This window comes from Apteryx mantelli, chromosome 1 (assembly GCF_036417845.1).
Source record: "Apteryx mantelli isolate bAptMan1 chromosome 1, bAptMan1.hap1, whole genome shotgun sequence".
Lineage (NCBI taxonomy): Eukaryota > Metazoa > Chordata > Aves > Apterygiformes > Apterygidae > Apteryx > Apteryx mantelli.
This window is the reverse complement of record NC_089978.1, coordinates 75,251,288-75,275,833: the sequence shown is the minus strand read 5'-3', so window position 1 is coordinate 75,275,833 and position 24,546 is coordinate 75,251,288. Positions and strand designations below refer to the sequence as shown.

Here is a 24,546-nt window from a genome sequence, read left to right as displayed (position 1 = left end):
AAGCAGTCCTTTCAAGAATATGCAGATGACAGAAAGTAATCCAAGACAGATGTTAAATTTAGATCCATGATCTAAATTTAAGGACATGCAGAGGATAAAAATCAGTACACAATACAACCTCAGATGAATTTGAAAAATGGAAAGTGCAAAGTTATCCACCAGAAAAATGTGCATACCCTAACTGTACATGCATACAATGATATGATCCATTGTAACACTGCCACACAGGAAAGCCCTTTACGTTTTTGTGGCTAGTCCTCCGATATCACTTCAACCATCAACGACGGTTAAAAAGACAAACAGTATCAGGAGACGGTCAGAGAGGTCATAGCAGCATAAATTGTAGGGTACTTGCATCTTAAATTGTGTGTGCTGTTCTCCAGCAGCTCCCAAAAACAGATCTAGAAAAGATACAGAGAACTACTATAGGATGACTAGAAATATGGAGAGACACAAGAGATTAGAACTCTCCAATTCAGAAGACAAAAAATTAAAGTTATCCATTCACAAACAGCTTACAAAATCATGAATGACGTGGAGAACATTTCTTCATAAAACTAGAATTAGGCGGCACCTAATGAAATCAGCAGACAGAAGGTTTAAGATAAACAAAAGGAAGTACTATTTCCACATAATGTATAATGAAATTGTGAAACTTACTGCCACAGGATGTCATGGATACCAAAAGCAGACACGGATTCAAATTGGAATTACGCCAATTAATGGAGTGTAGGCTCACAGGTAGCTATGAAAGCATAATGGTCCAGAAGCCACCTCCTGCTCCATAGAGTTCAAATTGCTGACTGAGAAGAGTGTAACACTGGGACAATCAAGCCATATTTGAGGCGGCATTCACTGGTAAATATCAGGAACAGTTTGGGGCTAGACCAGAAGTGCATTTAAAACAGTAGGGTAGTTTTTATGTTCTCTGAAAAGAAGGAAAAGAAAAAAGAAAAGCAGAGAGCACAGATGTGCTTATATACTCAGGATAGCTTAGAGTGTAAGATGTTTCTTTGTGTGTCGTGGGAATGAGAAAAGCAAGAACAACCTTGAAAGAAACAAATACAGAAAAACAGGAAACAGTCACTGACATAAACTGCACCCAAAGCCTTCCAGGTAATTTAAAAATAGTTAATGTATAATGATGCTGGAGAAAGACAAGAAACTGAAGACTTATAGATTTGAAGGAGTGAAGGCTATGTCTGGAGAGAGGCTCATTCTGGTTCTTGCATCCTATTAAGCAGTGGGTAGAGATATAATAAAATTCAACAAGACAGTCTGACTGACTCATGTTACTATACTCTCATCAGCTGTAGAAAACTAATCCTAGAACTGCTTTCATTATAGCCATTTTCTTTAGTCATGGGAAAGTTGTTAGGTAAATTAACACTCCTCCCCTCCCCTCCCAACCTGGTACCAAAATACCTGCTTTAATTTGCAAGCAGGAAAAGAGATAGGACAAAATCATAGCTACTCAGACACATGATATAATGGAGTTTATTCCCCAATTCTGCCACACAGGTATCACATTATTAAGACTGACAGTTAATATCTGGATTAGATGGAAAACATACAAAAAAAAGATATAATACTTTTTCTACAAAAGGGGGAGGGTTGGGGTGAGAAGCAGTCAAAAATGAATGCCTTTGCTCTATTCATCTGCAGAATTAATTTAACGTATGTGTACTAGGTTAATGAAAAAAAGCCTAGACAATCAAGATTATTCAAGAATTACAAGCTGACTCATCAGACCCCAGAGGGAAAATGTCTGGCGGCTGCTAGAAGCTTTTCTGTCCAACTGGTAGTTTCTGATAATTAGCTGTCTAGAGCCCAGCTGGGACAGGGTTAGCTATCCCTCACAGCTAGAGAGCTTGGGCTGGGCTAAGGTTATTGGTGGGTCATATGGGAAAACTCTCAATGCAGCTGCCTCACTATATTTTGCTTGTGGTTTATAAAATTAACAGGTTTCAAGGAACAAGAGATTTCAGTTTTCAATGTGGTTATTGACCAAACCTTCTCAAGAGTAAATATGCTATGGAAAATTCCCAGAGGGTAAAAAAAAAAAACCCAAACCCAAACACGCCATAGACATGCCCTCTTTAAATTATGTGATTACAGAAGTTTGAGGGGGTGGGGAGTAGAAGGTTAAAAAAAAAAAAAAAGGAAAAAAGTTTCCACAAAGGCTAAGTAGCACATATCTGAGAGTGTAGGCATTCCTTCTGCCTCTGGGCTGCCAACCAGGAGCTGTAGTCTGTAAGACAGCCTCCTACACAGTCTTACCCAAGAACAGGCCTATCATAAGCAAGCTAAATGAGGGTGATCCAAACCTGTGGGAGTCCCACACCCCTTCCTTGAAATTGCATAAGTTATTTGAAAACTAGAGACTTTTCTGATTAGTCAAGGATGTACATGTGTCATCAGCATCCTTGTGAGCCAGGATGGAAAACCAATACAAAGACGGACACAGAGAAAAGAAAACAGAAGGGACATAGTTGTTCTTAAAACGTGCACTCATATTAACTTCACTGTTCTTTCCACACTGAGCCACTTTTCCAAGAAGCTTCCAAGGTACCTGGCCATGCTCCACTCTTCCTTCAGTTCCAACCTAAGGAACAGCACAGCGTTCCCACACCCTTTTGTCAAACCAGACTGCTTTCTCATTGCAATTCCTAAACAGAAAATACATCTTTTTTCTGCACATAAACTTCCTTTCTATCAGTGTACATAACCCATGCATTTTAACTGCTTTCACTTATATATGGGGCTCCTGGGATCAGCCTTATGCTTGGCAAGTTTACTGATGTATTTTATTAATCTTCTATTTCCAACATCCACTTGTTCCAGCACTCTTAATTTCTTCAGCTTAAGGCTTTCTCCCATCTCCTAGGCATATTATTTGTTTTTTCTCAGATTTTTCTCTGCTTCATTTCAAAGACAAAAGAATTTCTCCTCCTGGCTTGTTCTAGTGAACTAGTTATTATTTGAACACTTGGTGCTTTATGTGGTAAGTCTAACCAGACAGAGTTTAAAGGCAAACCATGCGGCAGATCTGTCAGAACTGTCATCAAAATAACACATCTTTGGTTTCTTATGTTTAGTACTTCTTTGGTAAGGTATATTCTCCAGTACTCGGTATGTGACCTACTTTTCTTAGATCCGTCTATACCTTTTTTTCTTGCAGACTACAGGGTCATGTGGTGACAAATGTATCATTCTGAGTACCTTGTCTTGAATAGTCTTCCTTTGTGAATAGACATTTCAGGATAGATAAAACAAGCTATTAACCTCTAACTTTGTAATACAGTAGCCCAGTCTTTTTGTGTAGTCTCACAGTAAAGAAGTGGCACTTTTCCCTTCCTGGCCACATTTGGTTCATTCTTGAATGTCCTTTTCTTTCAATGCAGCCCTGCATCACAATCTTAGTTCCTTATTCAAACCCAGTACTTTAAGAGGAACTTTGAGGTAAAGCTTCATGGTAGATTTCCAAATGTACCTTGGCCAACCTCACATCTATGCTGTCACATGGCTGCTGCTCTCAGACCCGTGGGCTGACTTCTTTCTTCCATTACAGTCAGGAACTGTTCCAAGGCCTCTTTTTTGCTCCTGTGATCTGGGTGTGATCAGGACCTCGCCAAGCCAGTCATATTCATGTGCTTTAATGGGGTTTTGCCAGGATGTATCTGCATCCACCACTACTAAGCACAAAGAAGCCACCTCTAGCTCAGGAATTCCCTGAATCATAAATTTCTGGAGGCCAGGAAAGTATATCACCATATGGCTGTTCTCATAATCCTTCAGCTGCTATCGGACACACTCAGGTGTGACAAAACATTGTTATGTCTTGAACAACTGTTGGTGCACTACAAACCCTGAAATGAAATTGTTTCATTAAATACAAAGAAAATGACATAGTTTCAATGCCTATATATCCCTAACATCACTACTGCTTCAAAGAAACTGCAAAAATTTTTCATGTCAGTAGAAGTCCAAACATTTCTTAACAGTAATAGTCTGCTATTAATATGGAAGCTGTCCTCCATGCTACAGTTGAAAATACCAAAACAGGTTCCTAATATCAGCTCTAGAAAGAATTTTAAAAACACACATTTACAGAGTACCAGCTGGCATGATAAATAAAGCAAGCAAAATAAAAAGTAGGTGTCAGCCATGCTATTCTCACAGGGCAAGGAGTTGATTCATTAGCAGCTTAGCCGGTTTGAGTCAATTATATGAGAGTTGCAAGTTTCCTAAAAGCCACTTGAGAAAATTTTTTTTAGTTAGGTTAATATAAAAAAAGGTTAAATTATATTCAGTGATAGCTTCCTGAGGGCTTTAACAAAGACACAAGCTTGCTGAAATTCTAAATTGCACTGGTTTAGTGACTATTATTTGCACTGACATCATCATTTCTTCCTGCCTCAGTCTCTGACCTGCATCTCCAATTATTAACAGGGAGTAACAGCTGAGCTATGGGAGAGTAAAGAGAAAGGGTAAGTAAGGAGAAGGAGCTATTTCCAGAATAAGGTGATTTTCAGAGGGGACAGAAGACCCAAATACAAGTTATGCCAAAGCAAGAAGTATGTAAAAATTATAAAGAAACAGTTACGCAAGAAAGAAGGTACAATCAGGAAAAGACCAATGACAAAACTATGTTGGTTCTTGCAAGGAAAGTGAAGAAATTTCAATTTGATGTAGTATGGCAGGAAGCCAAGGAATGGGTCAACACAGCAAGGCAGTTGCAGAAGCATTTGTGTTACAGCAGTGTGGTTAATGAGGGATGTAAGAAGAGGAAAAGACAAAACAACAGTAATTACGATATGCAGCAAATGATTGGAGCCCAGGCAACAGCTTTAGCTGAGTTGTCAGTGGCCTGAGGCAATATCAAATGGAAGAAATGAGATAGTGCCTATACAGGCAGATAAGGAAAGAAAGATGACCAAAGACCAAAACGCAGCTTGCAAGTCTGAAACACAGGAAGGCTACTACGGCCTACATAACGAAGCCAGCTAGTGACACTTAAGTCTTCCATGTGCTTTTTCTTTGCTTGGAAACAGAGCTCAGTCCCAAGAAGATGCACTGTCCACATATGGGATATACAGGGTTTAGGGAAATGAAACTGCACCAACTGCTCTGATCTCTGACTGGAGATCTGTCCAAGTTTAATCCATTCCCAGAAAAGAAGTACCTGCATGCCGCACAGTCACTTCCTTTCAGGACATGCATGCATGTCACTACATCTGTGCATGAGCAAACAAAACAAGCATGTCCTGGTTTTTCTTTCCACTGGCCAGCTGAGGCCACAAAGATCTACGGCTGCTAGACAGACTGATAATGATATGAATAGAAGGAAGACAAAACAAAAGAAGCTAGTTTTGGAATGACTGAAATTCATCCCAAATGTGAAGTGTGATTATGAGTTAAACAAAAAGAAAAGAGGGAAGAGACTAAAACCAGAAGCTTAACACTACAAGACAGAGAAGAGGAAATAAGAAAACTCTGAAGAAGAGAAAAAAAAGTATTCAGCTGAGGGAAACAGAATCAAAACAGCAAAACAGAAGCAGCACATCCTTGACTTAGCTAAGGGTTTCCTAATTAATTGGTGAGTAAGGGTTTCCTCCTACTTGGTGAGTACAGCTGAGTCAAGCTGCCATTGCACTTTGGCCATAGATGGTCCTATTTTAAATAAAACTATTGACAACCCCATATGTAACTTGAACAGACACCTGTAACAACCATGAGAGCACAAAGTACAGCAGACTGGAAGAAAGCATCTAAATCTCATCCCACGACACACTTTAACCAAAGGGCCCAACAACCTAGAAATCTTGGACTGAGTGAATACATCAGTTGAGTGTCTGGATCAAATCTCAACAACTCTTGGGGTGGTGGGAAGGAGATATGAGGTTATTTAAAGAAAAACAGGTGGCACTGACAAAATGAAAGCCCAGTCAGTTTCTTCTCATCACTACCTAGTCCAAGTATAATATTTTCTCTATTAAATAAATCCTTGATGACTGTTTCACTTAGATTCTTACATCATTTTTATATTTAAGTAGTTGTATTACATGTATTACTGCAGCAAATGCACCTTTTTTAAATAAAAAAACAGCTTACAATTAAAAGTGAAAAAAAAAGGAAGTGATTATTCACTGGACCTAGAAAACAATCAAAAGTGACTTCAAAACACTGAGGCAACAACCTTCTGTACTGGGCATTCCTTGGCTCACCTGAGGTATGTGTAACTTTTAAGTCTTTAAAAATATAAGTTGAAACAACCCAAAACAACTTTGACTTCATTTATACGAATAATCAGAAGATCTGTGATCTTGATTAACAATACTTATTATTAAAAGGGTAGTGATTTTTCTTACAGATGCAATTAAGTAATTCAAATTGAGCTGATTCATCAGCATTACTGAAAGCTGATGATAATTAAGTTTACAACTGACTCCCAAAGTAATGCAGATGCACTGAATTCATTGTGATAAGAGGTCTAGGCTAAGGTTATATAATATATGTCAGAATCAACATGAAAAATTCTCTCTTCTAACTACATTTCCAGAATTAACAATATTGACTTGATGCTGTCTAGATTTAAATAACAAAAAAGACCTTAACATATCCCATTGCAATTACAGACCAGTAACCAAGTGGGGTGGGAGGGGGCAGAAAAATCACATGGTGTCAGATATTTAACAGGCACTATATGCTTGAAAACTACTTTTTATTAAAAAAACAAAACACAAGACAGTTCAGTTTGAATTGGTATTTTTAGTAGAACTGTAGAGTCTTCCTTAGTTATCCAAACAGAGAAACACGGACCAGGCTTGTTACGTTCTGTTAATCTAAAATTTTTATAGTATGGCAGATAAAGTTCTTCGTTGCAAGAAACACAAACATCACAGGCATGAAAAGGCACAGTTTGAAATACACTTTTTGATGAAACTAACTAAAAAGAAATCCTCCCCAATGTCTATGACTTGGCCAAAAGAGAGGTCAAGTAGGATTCATAAACCATTCATTCAAAAAGAGTTGTTACAGAATGGTTACTTACCTACTTTGAACTGTTTCCCTGGTCCTAAAAGACCACTTACTATATTGTGACACTAGAAAGTATTCTTCCAGTCATGCTCAGATGTACTGTATTGTTACACTAAAATTAAAGTGAGTATTGAAACACCTCACATGTAAGGCAATATACATACAGTTTCTCAGAGCTAGTGTAACACATTGATCAGTTGTTGCCCTCTCTTATTATCAGTACTGGTATACTGGTACGAGTTTTGCTTCCCTCGATTCCTGCTATGGCCTATCCCCTTAGTAAAGCTAAGCAGAGAAAAGGGCCATCTCTCCTGGAGATGTGTGTTACAGTGCTCTGTGGCTAGAGGATTATGCTGTGAATATGATACAGAAACAGCAGAGAAGGATATTTCAGGTCTTTGTGTGGAAACAGAGTGGGTCCTGAAGACAAACCCTTCCAGTATCAGTGAAACCTTCATAATAAAACATTGCTCTCTGTAACAACACAACTACAAAGCACTGGACTCCTGACATCCTCCACAATTTTTAAGACCTTAGGAAAACATCCACCTGCAATGATCCTGACTGATGCTTTCTCCTCTAGAAAATGTATACGCATATTGTATTACAGGTGTTGTTTCAAGAAAATGTCCAGTGATTTAGAGTTTTCTAATTAATCTCATACTATTGAATCATCAAAGAGCAATACCCAGAAGGTATCTGGTGATGAAGGCACAGACTTTCAGTGGAAGACTAAAATACCTTTACCAGTTGGATATGATAAAGTACTAGGTGAGATTTTCTGCACAATGAGAGCAAGTCAGGATGGTAACCCTGGTATTCTAGCAGGAACAAAGCATTAACATATGGCTGACATTTTCCTCTAGCACATTGTCCCATTTTGCTTTCTGCCCTGAAAGGTCAGGCATGCGTCCTATGCTCACCTAAAAACAGTCATATTCCATCCCAAATGAGGCTGTGCTTCACAAAGTGGTTGTTATACCTCTGTTTGTAGAGCACTTTGAGCTCCTCAGTAATGAAAAGCAATGCAAAGTAAGCTCTTTTTTAAAAAAGGTTATAGTCGCTTGTCACTTTAGATCTTCTTAGGGAAAAGCAAGATGCAAATTAGGGCATGGTCAGGGAGCTATTCTGGTATAACCAGCCCTAACTAGTAACCCACATCAGTTTTATAGTTCCAGTTATTACTACACAAACAGTTCATACTCACTTCAGGTTTCTCCTTATATTTTGGTACCAAAAGGGATCTCCGAGATCACACAGTCTGACCTCTTTCATGACACTAATCAAAGCTCTCACCTAGCCAAGTTCTGCATTAAGCTCATGATGTCTATGGCATCTCCAGAGCACCTTCTGGAAAGAAATCCAGGTGTAACTTAAAGGACTCCCAATGATCAAAAAAATCCCCACAACACCCTAAAGGAAACTGTTTACTGATTAACAATCCTGACTGTTTAAAAAAAAAAGTGCTTTACTACTTGTTTCCCATTAGATCAGCCTTTAGCTTCCAAACACTGAGTATTACTGTGGTAAGAATAAGCAACCATACTATCAGAATAACCCTCCTCTGAATATACTACATATCATGGTTTCACCACTTTGAAGTTTTTCTTGCATAAATCAAACACACTTTCACTATAAGGCACATTTATCAGGTCTCCAATTCTTCCTGTAGCTCTTCTACGAACCCTTTCCAGTTAACAGCATCCGTTTAGCCTGGTCTCCTAAAGAAACAAGGCTTATGAGAAAATGTTATCTGCCCACATTTGGCCATCAATCTCCCACTGATTATTTTTTTGAATCAGTTGGCAATTTCCACAAAATTTGAAAGAGAGGCAGAGATCCCAAAAGATATTCCAGTTTGACATATTTTGTTAAATTCAATGGCTGCATAGAGAAGAGAGAGCCACCAAACGTCCCCAGGGAGGAAAGTGCTGCAGATGATGGCGATTCAGTGATTCTCTGTGGCCTTTGACTCATAAGCACACACATAGCAAGAGTCAACCATCACACTGTGCCACCTCTTACCAACATGGTATTTAGAGTACCAAGGCAGGAAACTGAGGACAGTACAGCAGTGACTGTCAAACAACAAAAAGGATAACACCAAGCACAGCTAGTACATCTGCAACTGTACAGAGTCTAGCTGAAGTCCTGCTTCTGTTTGAAGCTTATGTGTATGAAATTACTACAAAACCATCAACGTGGAAGCAAGTCAACTGGAAAATGAATTCAAATTAATTGCAGACACTACTGTCTCCAAGAGCACAGCCTCCTTGCCAATTTCTGTGCTTGTAGGATCACATCTTGCATTTTCTTTCAAAGCGTTTCCCTTTTCTCTTTGTATTTGAGAGTGGAAAACCATTAAAGGAGGAACTAGCAAACTATCTAGTGGAGTAAGGAGAATAGTGGTACAGTGAAAATGACTGACCTCAAAGTGCTATTAAATTCAAAAAGTGAACTCAAAGACTTCTCATCTTTTCCATTCACAAGTGGTTTTACGTGTTATAAATACACAATTAGCAACATAGCGCAAGTATTTCACCATTGTCATCCAAATCAAAGGTCTACACCAAGATAAAAAAAAAAAAACAATACAGGAGACACTGGTGATGTTAGTGCTATGGACTCTGAAAAGAACTTGGTCATAGTACATAACCAGTTAAGCTCACATTATTGTATAACATATCCAGAAGCATGAAGATGATTTCTAGCTCATCCTGAAGGATTAGGGAAAGGGGTATTTTCTCATTAATGATAATGTCACATACACAGGCAGACTTTTTGGAGTAACCTCCTTTCAACAAACAGTTCTGTGAACAACAGAATTAACAAAGAATGTCTCCTATGCATTGTGTACCATGTCTTAACACTCCTTATACTTGCAAAAAAACCCAGCTTCAACACCAGGGGCCCTGTGACCTTCCTTTTACCCTGTAGCTTACCCTATTCCTTTCTAGCATACCTTGAGATCCGCAGTTCCCTGTTCTGCTACCTACCTATCACCCTGGCAAGAACGTTCCTCCTGCAGCAGCAGTGAAACACAGCAGTAGAAGTGTGATTTGCAAGTTGCATTATGTCCCATCACATTGCTCCTTCAGAAGCTTCACTAACATTTTTTCGGGCTGTTACTTACCATAGAAGCTGTACTGATTCCAACAAAGTCACTCAGAATGAAAAAGCATAAAATTTACCCTTACATTATGCTAAATACTGTGTACATCAAAGAGCCATTTGATACAGGTCAGGCTGCAAAACAGCTCACAAATTTTTCCTAGGGACCTACCCCAAAAGCAATTAATTGAACTTCTCCAGCTGATTAAAGGACACGAGCGAAGAAAAACATGCAGACAACTTGGGGTACTGTCAGTATCCCAAAGTGCTAACAATTCACAATTCTCAAAATTTATGCATCTATTACAAACACGGATACCACAGGAATACTCTCTAATGCCCCCCCAACCACCCTAACAGCCCTCAAGTACATTTAAAAGTTAAAAATAATTCATTAAAAGGATTTATGCTTGAATAATTTGCCTCAATTTATCATCCCAGACTGTTTACTCTGTGCAAAACAGGAAGTACCCTCAAGTTATTTAAATAGTGGCACTTACTGTTGAAATAGACTGACTTAGAATAGATACATTCCAGCCTTGCACCGCAAGACCAGTCTTATATGTACTCCAAATAGTCATGCAACAGTTCAGTCTCAAAATGGTGACCACTTTACATTCTCTGCTTGAGGTGGACTACTGCTAAAAGCCCTAAACAAAGAAGTTGCTCTTAATTAGGATTACAGATAAGATATTTGCTTGTGACTTAAGTACATGGGAAGAATTTCATGAACAGAGGAGAAAGCACTGAAGAAACACTGAATATAAAAATGAAGGGTGAAACACAAATTTCAGTCATGGGAAATCTGGCAGCAGGAGGAAGTGATATTTATAGTACATGGGGAGGTTTGATGGAGGGAGCAAGCAGTTTAAACTTGATTTAGGCTATAGAATGGGCAAGACAAGTTTTGGTGGCGAAGGAGAAGCAAAGGGCAGAGAACTGCTCAGATAGCAAGCAGCTCATTGCCTTACCATCACCGGGGTTGAGAGGAAGGAAAACCTGTGATCTGTACTAAAACCTCATACACAGGTATGTATCCATCCCCTCTCCCTTCCCTTCCCTACTCCCCAAAACCCCCAGTACTGCAGCACTAGAAAATAAAATACCAGATCCTTTGTGATTTAATCTCAGAGCAATTTTTTTCCCCCCAGTTTGTTACGAAACACATACAAGATTAAAAGCATGACCAACATACAGTGCTGCAGGAAAAAGCATAGCTTGATGCAGGGTATGCTCTCCAGACAAACGAGATTGTGACACATTTTAATGGGTGCTTGCATCTATTGAAAATGAACCCTTGAAACTACTTCATGTTCGCAATAGTATTCCTCAGCAGCTGCAAACAAAAGCTGAAATTTTTCAAAATGCTGAGAGATGCACTGATTGATGCAAACATCAAACTGGTCTGCTTGTAGTCAGCAACATCTTTTTTCTCCCCCTAACTTACTCAGCTCAAATTTTGGGCAGGAAAATAAACTTCATTTGACCCTGAAGTGAGTTCAAAGTTTGCTGTGCACTGTATGTCCATGTAACTAAGTAGAAGCTTATCTGAAGCAGTACAAAAAACTTGTGTTCTCTAGACCTCAAAGCAGCAGATACGGGCACAGGTGGCAAGGCGGCTCACAGAGCTGTAGCACCCCCAGAGAGACACTAGCTTCCAGTTCTGGCCTCAGGCTAATTCCAGGCTCAATGGGAGCTGCAGTCTCACACTGGGCAACATACAATGAAGAGCCTGAGAGCTGCCACCTCGCACAGTAACAAAATACTGTCATCACCATATTGCTCCTATGAGACAGCACCTCCTGGCTCCTGCTGACTTTCTTGAAGAACACCACCTCTAACTTGGAAAAGAAAAAATATTGTGCAGCACACCACCCTCAAGAGAGGGCTAACCCCTGCTCTACACCATTGTCTTCATTTAGCTCCAAGTAACTGGAGTCCGCTGTATTTTAAAACTAGGATTCATGTCCATGCAACATTATTACCTATTACAAAAAAAATGAAATACTGTGAGAGATTAAAGAAATTGCATCAAGTTAACAAGTTCTAGAGTTTTCTGCATTAACGTGACACTCAACCCCCCCCCCCTCAAAAAAAAAAACAAACAAAAAAGCCCACAGAAAGCATTATCTGAAACTCTGCCGGCTATCCTTTCTGTACTCCTGCTTTCCACTCCTATCAATGTCAAAGCGCCATGACAGAAAGCAGTAACATTTCGGTCTTCAGTGTCACAGATACAGTCAAGTAACACATTTCAAAGTTATCTCTTTAACTGAACCCTTTGAACAGTTTCTTTACTTATTCCTGGGATCTGATGAAGATAGATATCTACAGTAAACTAGCTCCAACATAAATGAGAAAAGCAGGAAGCAAGCTAGTTTGAAAAGGAAAATTTTCAGATGACTCGAAAATGATGCCTGCATGTTTTAGTTTTACATAAAAATATTTAAATATATTCCATGGTTGGAGGACTAGCTGCACTCCTGTCCTTTTTAAGGTGTCTCCATATGCAATTACAGGTGATCACAGCAAACCCTCACCACTCAAGGTGGGATCATGTATTCTCCTACTCTGAGGTTAAGATTCACTTGTGATCCACAAACAGGAGCTGCAGTTACCTTAGTCCTTCTGACTAGACTTGATACCTGTGGTTTTGCCCCTCAAAAACTGAGACTAGCAAAATAGACTGACCATCTAAACTTTTCAAAATAGAATACCAATTACGCTTAACCCTAGAAACGCCACATTGCATAAGAGAATTTTAAACAGTTACATAGGCAGAATGATGCACAGCAATGGTTGTCAGTCTGTGAGGAATGTGCTGCCCACACCACTTTCCAAAGCTCACAGACAAGTAACTTAAAAGCTATACTGTGAGCAGTCAAGAGAGCAAAGTTGCTGCCCACTGAAAGCTCAGCTCATAGGGCAGAGACAGTTGGGGAACCATCACCGAGTCCACCACATCCCCCCCTATGCAGCCCAGCCCCCACCCCTCCCACCTTCTGCTCTAACCACCCTTGACAAATGACTCCTTCCTCCTTACCTCCCCCTTCCTCTTCAGAAGGACTTTTAAAGCTCTTAAATGCCCACAGCTCAGTCACTGTTCTCTTAATGACCCCTGAAGTGAAGAGATGTCCTATCTACTCATTGTTTCCTTTCCTGCTTGCTCTTGCAAACAAGCCCATTTAACTTTGTTCCACATGGCCTGAATACATCTCTTGGAGCACTCAAGAGAGTCACACAGCATTTAAGATTAATTCATAAATTAATGCAGAGCAACAGCATGTCTTCCACACCAGGGTTACAAATGCTTCATTTAGCAAATAAAACTTCAGCATTGGTAATGTATTTGCAGATCCATGAATCACTCGCTGAAAAACTGTGTTGCTACATATGAAAGGCAGCAGAGGCAGCTAAACCACATAAGTTATAATTCAGCTGTATAGATTTACTGGGGGTGGAGGGGCAAGCACAAAAGAGGGGGGAAGCTCTCAAAAACAGATGTTTTCAAGCTTTTTTTAAACCTAAGAGACAAGACATAAGACAACACTTGAAGGAGCAGCTGGGGACACTGAATAAATACAGACATTTAAATGTGACTAATTACATACACATGCTGGAATTCTCAAAGGAAGATCAGGGAGCTAGACTTCCAGCTCATGCTGACTTTCAATGGGAGTTCAGTGGCCTATTCCTTTAGGCATTCTGGAAGTCAGATGTCATCTTGCTAAATACAGAACACTGCTTTCAAATGTTGTTTCTGGTAGCTTAGCCAAAGTGAAGCGCATGGATTTCTACAAAGCGATCTCCAGGAGCCCTCCTCTTTATTAAATAAATGTGAATGCAGATATCTGCTGATCCTAGTCTATGCTGCTCTGCGAGATGAGAGAAAGTTGTCTGCACTAGCCCAGAGGCCTTAAAGCCTCTGGAGAACCAACTTTCTGTGGTGAACACAGATGTGCTGCATGGAGTCTGCTGTAAAGATGGTGGGGAAAGGTTCACAAAAGCTCTGTGGTTCCTTTCTAAGCACTTCTGTTGTGAAGCAGGAAGGATATCTGTACAGGGAGCGTGGTGATTCAGAAAAAAATGTAGCGAGCGCCATGCGCCACTGTTTTTCCAGATGTATTCACAGAACAGGGGTGCACACACACTGCTTATGCCTCTGTTCAAACACTTTAAGGTGGCATGGCTGCAGAAGGAGCATCCTTCCCTCATCCCTGCCACTTACTTTCACTCTTTTGTGCTTGAAAAAAAACTCTGTGTAGTTTCTAGGGTATACAGGATCAGGGACTGATCCAGCTTAAAAAACTTGAGGAAAAAAAATAAAAAGGTACTGTTGCTCATGCAGCCACTAAGAAACTTGCGTCAGCACAAAGGTGAGGGTGGAACAGGTATGGGCACAAGCAGTAGGACTCATGGGAAGGTCCAGACTGCTTCTTTCTGCCTTATTACCTTAAAATGTTCATAAAACTAAAGACAGATTTCTGGCAAGTGCCAAACCACCTGACAAATAAGAGACAGTCTTCGCTCCACAGCCAAAAAAAGGCGAGGCCAGATGTTGGTAGCCATGACAAGTTGCAGCTGACTGCGCAGAGGGCCAGGAAGGCTGTGGCCATACAGGGCAGGGGAAGACAACTCAAGATCTTTTCTGAGGAAAGGATAGAGGGGGGAAAACCAGAACCCACTGAACAGATTTACTTTTTCCAAGCACACTGTGTACTCAAGATGACACACTGCATGGCACACCAGTAGTTAGCATAAATACACAGCTACATGGAGGTACCAGGCCACAAAGTCCATACGTGTTTTCTCCTATCTGATTAGCACTTGGGCAAAGGTCTGTGCGCAGTAGGCTATAGACTTGCTCTGCTTATGTATGACATAAATACACAACACATCAGAAGCCTGAGTCCCATGCTAGGAACATGAGATGCTTAGGGAGACCAGTTGACAACTCAGAGCAACCCAGTCGCTGGGTCCATCAAGTTTCCCAGCAGTTCCACAGAGAGAAGCCACAAGCAACAAAGGGCTCCCCAAAGGAGCCCACAAAGATGAGTTCTGGTTCTTACACAGTGTGACAGCAGGAGCTGCTTGGGGACACAGGCAGTTTGATCATAGTGCCTGTATCTGTACTGTCAATGTAACTTTTAAATCCACTAATGTTTCTCCTCATAATCTCTGCTGCAGAGATTCGGCCAGAGAAATTGTGCTGTACCAGCTGGCAAAGACTATAGCCTCTGAAGGGCTCTGATGAAGCACAACAGCTTAGTGGCTTAGGGCTAAATGAAAGTATTGAATGCTTCCTAAGGAGAAGCTATTAGGCAACAGTTTTTAACCAATTTTTTTGCTTCCTTTGCAGAGGCTAAGGAAGCTCATATGCCTTTTGCATTTTGAAATAATCTACTACTTAATGCTCAAGAGCTCAGCACATAGCAATTTTACTGCCCCCTTCCATTCAGATAAACGTTCCCATCCAGCTGACTGCTGATGGTGTGCTCCATAGGGCCGCAGACTGGCTGAGCAAGGCCCCAGCTGCTTTCAAGGCTTTCTGGGATGTGGAGGTGGTGGCAATGCACACAGGCTTGAAGAAAGCACAGTAGTGAAGATATGACCTGCTGGGGAGCCGATAAGAAAACTGATTTTTTGGATCAGTTTCTGGAGAAGTTTCCTAGCTATGTCTAGTTTTCAGTGAGCCTGCATATGTGTCTTTGAAAATGAGCATTATCCTTGGGGCTCAGAAAAGTGTCTCTAAGGTATTTTTAAATTGTTGCCCACTGGAAGCAGCTTTTGCTCTCCTCACCAACTTGAATTGTTCAACCAGCTATACCTATGTGGCAATTTACAGGATAGTGTTTATTTTCCTGCACCTAAGAGCCCTATTAAAGAAAAAAAAAAAGGTGGAGGAAATCCACAAGACAAGCAATCTAAACATTCTGCTCTGAAGAATGCAGGATTAACTGATTTTAAGTTCTCACTCACAATCTTACTGCTTTATCTTACTTGCTCACTGTAAGAGCTTTCATGAGCTGTCCACATCAAAATCAGGTATCTTTACATACTTCATTTGGTAGCTGCACTCCTCTAATTCACCCAGTCTCTACTTTTCACTCATGAACTACCTATAACAAACGGTCTACCTTCCCTACCTTCTCCATTCTTCCCACTGGCAAATCTTCCCACTGTGTCCAGCCACACAGACATTTAATTAAGCATTACTTAATTACTGTGCTCTCTCCTTACCTGTCTGAGCCCTAGAACCAAACTATCTATGAACAAACCTGAAAGAGATTTCAGGCAGTGTGGGAAAATGTCACAGATCCATAGTCTGCAGGAAAGGCTTTGTATACCTTTCTAAAGCAAAAATATAAAAGGTGCTGCATGAAGAAAATGCCACACTACATTCTGAAGTGCTATTTTTCCTGATGTAATCATTCCCCTTTCTCTCTTCCTGTTCCTTCTTCCCACTCGTAAGATATACTGCCACAAAAACCTGTACCAACGGATCTACATACTCTAGAAATATTTATTTCCTAACCTAAGTTCTATTCCCACTTACCACTCAAACGACAAACAGCTTTGGAGACTAGCCAGAGCCAAATGGAGTGCTCAGGTCAGCTACAGAAGAGAGGAAGACAGTAGGAAAGACAACTTCAGCAGACAAAAGCTTGCTTGGGCTCTGATTTTCAGATTTTGTTTCTTAGAGGCAAGAACTGGATTTAAAGAGATTTGAGATAAGCTCTGAACATTATGATATAGTGGTTAAAGCTCAGGATTTTTCTAGGCATTTCAGCCAAAGCATTGTATTTATTGAACAATATCTTGCAAATCAAGGTTACAGAATGCTTCACAAGCCAATCTAAGTATTTTCTCTGTACTGTAGAAAGGAATAGTCTTCAAATCAAGGCCATGTAAGTAAGAATTTGAATAGAGATTTAAAACCTGTATGGTCAAATGAATAGAAAGGTAGAAAGAAAATGCTGAACATTGTTATGTCTGAAAAGGTGCTTTGGCATTACACATGCAGCTTCTTGCTTCATGAAAAGCAATAAGGCAATGACAACTTTAACAATATAACCATGTCTAGCATTTCAGGAATTTAGCTGAAAAAAAGCCCTAGTACTATGATGTTACCAGGTCTTATTTCACCAAAGAAAAAAAAAACTTTAAAAAGCTGGCTATGGCATGGCATAATCCCACAAAAGAAAGCAAAGGGAGTCAAGCACTTTTGACGCTCCATCAATGTGTTACCTAACTATCCAAAAGAGAGACCATGATGAGTGTGAAAGGATGTTCCATTTAATCTCTGTTTGCAGATTACCAGACGTCACATCCCACAGTTAGGGTTCATAAGGGATCTACAGAGAGGCCTCTGTGCTGTATCACATCACTTGGGAGAGCACTGCACACTTCCAGAAAGGCCAAAGCAATGTATTTTGGCCCTCAGGACAATTCTGCTCCTTTTCCCTCTCCAGGTGCTGCATTCTCTGGACCCACTCAGAGGCAGAGTCCAAGACTAGAGATAAGCCCACTATCCTGTGTGCCCCCCACACCTACAATGCCTTAGCATTGCAGAGATATAGTGGGGTGGAAGGACAATAAAATGTCTTTTCCCATCCTCTATTCCCTCATCTCTCCTGCAAAGCCTTAGGAGCTACAGTAATAGAAAAATACAAATAACACACCAACATAAGATACTAGCCTAGGACTTGGGAGATGCAGGTTTTAACTCTGGTTTCTTGGACTTTTTGCAATCTTCATCACTTGGGCATATTCAAATTGCACAATGGAAAATGACATAAAAAGGCTCCTCAGGTATTAATTACATGAAGGCTGGTCCCTCCAAGTGGTGCACAGATATATTGATGTAACAACTTCTGTCCTGAAAGAGGTACAGCTATGTTCAAAATGGCATTGTGCCCTGATTAGTAAGTTTGCTGGAGATCAGAGTCTACACAGCAACTTTCACCAGACTATCTGTGCTATTCAATATGCCTCATCACTTAAAAAAAACCCAGTGGGCTGCAGAGAGAAAAACTTCAAGTATACCAACTTACAGAGCTTTGGCAGGGCTAGAAGATGTATGCACAGGCATGCAAGACTGCATACTCCAGCATATCCTCATACTAGCAGTATGCCTGGAAGGATGCAGATCAACCAACATGGCTCACCTGCATTTGTTAACAGGTCCCAGCTGCAAAGACTACTCTGATAGCATCATACACATTAAGCTATTTGGCAATTGTTTCAACAGAAAAATGCTCTGCTAGGGAAGTTCTGACCAGTCCTATTGTTAGACCCGCATTTTACATCATTCTGTTAGTGCTCTGCCAAGGCTTTGTTCATAGGTTAACGCTCCAATCTTGACAGCTCTTCTGCCAGACAGAGAATACAAGGCAGGTTCCTGAGAGAAACCTACCAGCTCAGCCACTGCTCCTGAAGCAGCCACCTAAAAGTCTTTGCTGTTGTCAGAAAGTAATGGCTCCCAAGACTCCTCCATAACAGAAGGTGAAATCTTGACTCCCATCTGAGCCCTGGGGCTTCTAGGCTTCAATTAGTTTGAAGTGAGATGGGATGGTTAATTCTGAGACTACTTCAATAACTGATGGAAAACTTCTGTTTGTTAAGCCAGCCCTGTAACACCCTGTCACCATGCAAGTTATGCTAAAAATTTGCTTAGCTCATAAGGTCCTTAATGCAAAGCAGAAGGACATTAATATTACGCTTTGATGTGTTTTTAATATTAATGCCATGACTAAATTGGGTAAGTGATTTATTAACATTTATAAGTGTTAGGAAGAAAATTACCTAGATCATGTGGAGAAGGGGAGGAGAAAATGAAAAACCATCTCACATCCTATAAATTCATAAGGATATCACTTATTAAGAGCAGTTGCTAATTAAGTTCAGAGCATAAGGACATTCAATTTTCAATCCATGTTTTGATTCCTCCAATGATTTTTAAATGAAGTATTGCACACTATCTGTAATTAATACGCTTCTTCATAACTCTGCAGTCAACCCTACCGTGTTGCAAGCTTATGGCAGACGACACCAGTGTCTGTTATGACTTCACTCAGTCTCAGCTCAAGATGGACCTTTCCCTGAAAAAAACCAAAAATATCACATGAAAATTTAATGTTACACATAGCCAGCCATACCATTCCAACTTAAAACAAAGCAATTCTGTTAATGTGAGCAATTCCAAAAGGAGTTTAAAGACTAGTTAACAGCTGTATAGTTGAGATATTTCACCTGCCAGAGAATCCAGATTAGTAGCCATTTTACTCAATTTCAGTGCATAAAAATTCCACTATTGTCCCTTATCTTATCTCTGTATATTTTACTAATTGAGCGATATAGAGTGCCTCTGGTCTGAGACTAAAATATTTTGTTGTAGCTTTATCTATATTTAGCTTTTTAAAAGTTAAGCAAAGATCTGCAGCACAATCTTCAAAAAGATATCACATCATCACAGTGTGTCACAAATGGATACCTACAAGTCTTATGTTTTAAATGTTAGAAAACCACAGAGTCTAAAAATTCTGAAATAGTATAAACTGTGAGAAAATTATCTGTAAAACTACACTGGGCAACTAAAGAAAAAAAAAGGTCAAACATGTTGCTAGCATTCATAACCGATAATTACATAGTTTTCCACTCCTTACCATCACATTAAGTAACTTGGGCCAAAACCATGCTTGAATTTACTGAGAAAATAAAGGCAATCACAAATACACACTGCATTCCTCTTAGTAATGCTATTACACTTTGAAACATGAGCAAATAGTCTCACTGGCAAAAACTCAGCAACACTTTTACTGTATATATAGCAAACGCAAAATACATTTTGTTATTGGCCTATTCTGGCGTACCAGAGCTGCCCAGTCATCTATTTAAACTTAACATGGCCAAAATTGAGTCACTGACCTTCATAACTACCTCCCTTTCCCCCTTTTTACTGAAGGGCCCTAAAATCCTCCCTGCTAGTTACTCAGGGTGCTAACGCAGGTATCATCTTTGACTCAGTTCTGTCTCAACTCATATAAGAGTCTGTTGCCACCCCTGTCATAAGATCTTCCAGATTTGACCTTTCTCTTTTTCACACCCCCAGAACTCTCACCAGAGACTTTGTCTCCTCTGACTGCCTACAGCAACCTCCTCCTCTACGAGGATGTTTATCCCGCTTAACAGAAGATCAAACCCTGGCCCCAAATTGTACCAATGCTGTTAAGATCTGCTTCCTCTACAGCAGATTTGTCTGGAGGAGACCTAGTGGAAGCAGCCCAAACCAGAGCACAAGTGTGCTATTAAGCAACAGGGACACTCAGAAATTCTGATTAAACTTGTTCCCTGGCTCTCTTGCATTTAGCAGTTTATCTAAACTCTGACACCAGTACCTGAACACTCATCCTGCAGAAGTCTATGAAAGATACTGCTTCTTAGTGTGACAGTCCCCTGTTTCCTCTTCCTTGGGTACTCCTGTCCAAGGACCGTTCTTTCTGCACTCGCTTGAATGCAAGCTTTGTGCTTACTTAGGCATTTTCACTCATCAAACCTTTATAACCTACTTTTACCTTCAGTATTCTGACTTGGTAAGAAAGATTTTTCTAGCTGAGGGCTACAGTATAGACCTTTCAAGTACATTTGGCAGAAGACACTCATGTTTATCCAGAAAACAAGAAAAAGAGGTCTGAGCTGTGTAAAACAAAATCCCACACCGTATCTGGCCCTTGGACTCCTGATTCTTTACCTCTGTTTCACCAAGAAATGAATCCCCTCTTTACTCAGCATACAGAGATGCCAACATCTGTCATTTTCTTCCAATCTTGAGCCAGTCCTCATAAATGGGAAAAAGATTTCCCTGCACAAATATATAAAGCCAGTTCTAGAACCACTTCTTTAAGACTCAGTCCTGCTACAGTGACCATAAAACACGCGTAATGGGCTAGGTATGCAATGGGCTGAGAATTCTGGTCATGCAGCACAGTTTTCTGGCTTTATTTTTATGACATTTTACCTTATTCTTCACTGTCATCTCTTCTGCTGATCACATATTTTATCACAGGAGCTAAACCATGAGTCTCTGGAGAACAAATTTATATTACATACCTATAACAAACACTGCTGCCACCTTTTACTGATCTTCTATATATTATCTTTATTAGAGAAATTAACACTAATTAGAGTTTTGAAAGAATTAAGAGGCAGGAATAGAGATTCAGGAACTCTAGAGAAAATACCTCCTGTAGAAAAATGCCAAAAAGGTGAGATGGTGTTTTTATAGAAATATTTCTGCTGATCTTAAGCAGAGAAAACTGGTCTCTCAGGAAGAAAAGAATGCCTCAATACACTTAGGTGAGCCTGAATACAAACTTACATGGCCAATTTGCTAGATGTCACTGAAACTGAGTAAGTAAGATGGTTTAGAAATTAGAAATTAAGCTCAAAAAATGTTTTTAAGTCAGCATTATTTCACACGTTTTCCCAGCTATATTAAGTATAAAAATATAGTGCAGCCTCCTTTGGGATAAAAGCCAATTTTTCCTGTAGCTCTCATTTTTCTCTTGTGAAGACTTTGAAACTGGCCAGCTGCTCCAAAAGTGACTCAAAGCTTTGCAGAGCAAAACAAAGGTCATAGAATCACTTGGGCTGTCAGCCCTATGACTATTCCCAGAATACTTCATTACTTCCAGTTAAAGAATTCAGATACAAAAATACCTTAAAATAAAATAAGGCTATGGTAATATATTTGTGAGCTTTAATTTGCAGAAAATAACCCCTACATAGACAGAATGCCTTTTCCCAAATCAATTATACCTTTAGGCAAAACATAAGGATCCATCCGATTAAATTTACTCTTGGGCAATACCATTAGTTGATCTACAAAATATTGGATAATGCACTTTTCAAAGAGAAGATAGAAAACTATGCAGCAAATGAGCATTATAAAATCATCAGTTCATCTAACCAACAGAAGGTCAATCAATTACCTACACAGAATTAAATGGACCAAAGGAACAGGAAGTAACCAACATGTTTGTTTACTGACAATTTTTAACTAAGAAATTAGTATTTTTATTATTAAAAGAACTCCTGTGATAATATCTGGAGTCTCCAGTTGTACTAGATGCACACAGTTAAAGACACCCTCTATGAGCAGGAAAGATCAGACAAAGCAGCAGGATAAAAAAAGTATTTTAGTCCCATTTGACAGCTGAAACACTGGGGCTTGTTCCTGTTCAGATGAAATCCCCATTGCAGAGCCAGGAAGCGAATCTAGGATCAGTCCCAGGCCTGTGTCCTAGACACAGTTTTTTTTCCTCCAACTGTGAACAAATTCAGAGAAGAAGCTGGAGGCTTGACAATTTTGAAGTAGACTGCATTAATTACTACACACATTTGTATAAAAATATGTGTCAGGATGTTTCTAGAGGCAGCTATACTCATTAGTACACCCTTCATATTTAGCTGGGCAGAACCTTTTCAAGGAACAAGCATAAGGAGTGCCAACTCAACCGCTGAACCACACTTCTTTTTTCATAAGCTGTAGGTCATATGTCCTTCCTAATCATGTCTGACATACCATATTGGGCCCAACCAGGTTTCATATTTCAGTTCTTCATTAAAGAAGTCACCAGTAGATTGAGTTTCTTGCAGGGAAGTAAACAGTGTCCAAGAGGAAATAAGTAACAATCAAAACTGTAAAATGGCCTTACTAAGAAAAAACTAGATGATGCTTGTTAAGTATTTCCTTTATTAAAAAGATAAAAGAATCTAGTTCCAGCCTTGCTGACATACTCACAGCTCTAACAGATATCAGTAAGAATGACAAATACACTTTTCAAAAAACAAACTGAACTAATTATAAGCTTGCAAAGCAAATAAAAGAAAAAAAATAAAAGGAAAAGGTAGAATCAAGGTTCTCTTTTTATGGATGCAGGAAAAGCTTGTCTCCACCAATTTTATTTCTCCTTGGAATGTAATCATAAGTTACTACAGACTGAAATACCAGAAGACAGTTGTAAAGCAAATAAAACTATATAAATGCTACTTACCTGTATCATGTTTCCAGCAGTTGCAAATCTGTGGTTTAATTTAAACAGTGTGTGTTAAAGAAGGAAAAAAAAAACCACACGACCACAGATTATCCTAAGGTTATTCTTATTACAAAGCTCTGCCATACTGGCGTGAGCCACTTTTAAACATTTTGAACAAGTGGTGGGCCTCTGAGACAGTAATTCCAGAGTCACCAGGACAACACTAGGAGACATTTCTTAGTGCAGTTGTGCGCCACACACATTTTGGACTGGAATGTAACACACATCATGTGATCCAGTGGTTGAGTGTGGACTGGGATGAAACATCTGACCTAACTCAAAACAGATGCAGTCTGATTTTTCAGGGAAAAAGTTATAAAAAAATACTGATATACACTAGAAAACTCTGTATTGTATCTTAGGTTTCAGTAAATACACAAAGAATTCTCACTAAGTTTAGACAATAGGAGTCAATCTACCCACATCTGTTAAACCACATCTTCAAGGAACTATCAACTAGATCTTCACTACATCATCCTTTTTGTTACTATGAAACAGGTTTTAGAAATATGTCACTTTTAAAAAACTCAAAGGAGAAAAAACATGTCCTCATTGTTAATTTCAAAAAATATATATATAAAATAAATATCCAACCCTCTTGCTTGAAAATTAAATATCAAGACAACTGTCTTCACATAAAGGCTTACACACAACTATAATTCTTGCTTCTACAAAGTCACAGCAGCTGATGCCATTTACATTTTTCACAACACTCTTAACAAAAAAAGGTATTGCTCTATTAACCTGCTGGACAAGAGGTTGGTGCTCACCAGCCATTCCACTTCTCCCTAGGCTCCCTGATTTTTCTGGGGACCTTTCCCCCATGGTGGGAGTGCATGTGCATGAATTTCAAAACTCCTACCTCAGCACAGCACCCCCGACCTCATCAGCTCTGCAGCTCAGCTCAGCTCTGCTCACTGCTTCAGAGTGTGGAAGGAGGGCCTGGGACCCACCTCTGGCTCTTCACCCTTCCTGCTGCTGGTACAGAGTGGCTGCAGGTGGTATCGCTCCAGTGCTCAGAGATGGAGGAGGGAAGAGGTACAGCAGGGAAGGGTTGTGGAGAGAGAGCTGGGCTAAGCAGGCAAGCTGACACAGACACATGACTAATACCAACACCTCATTATTTCTGAACCTCATGAATTTAGGATTGCTTGTGGGGTGTTGCTTTATTGTCCCCTACTACAATAAAGACACAGTTTAAAGTTTCACAGAAAGCAGCCTGCAGAAAGGAGCCCTGGAAGAACCTTAGCTCTGCAGTTAACATGGACCAATCCAAAGCAAGAGATAACCTGTGCTG

At 39.8% G+C, this 24,546-nt stretch overlaps 1 protein-coding gene across 4 annotated transcripts in view; it reads right to left on the bottom strand.

The window, feature by feature from the left end:
- Positions 1 to 24,546, bottom strand: part of RASA3 (RAS p21 protein activator 3) — a 138,268-nt gene that overhangs the window by 38,403 nt on the left and 75,319 nt on the right. For all 4 annotated transcript variants that reach the window (XR_010883994.1, XM_067295465.1, XM_067295471.1 and 1 more), the window contains exon 5: positions 19,177 to 19,253. Coding sequence is in view for 3 of the 4 variants with exons in the window: in XM_067295465.1 (XP_067151566.1) it covers positions 19,177 to 19,253 (77 nt within the window). In the remaining variant the exon portion in view is untranslated. The remainder of the gene's footprint in view (positions 1 to 19,176; positions 19,254 to 24,546) is intronic.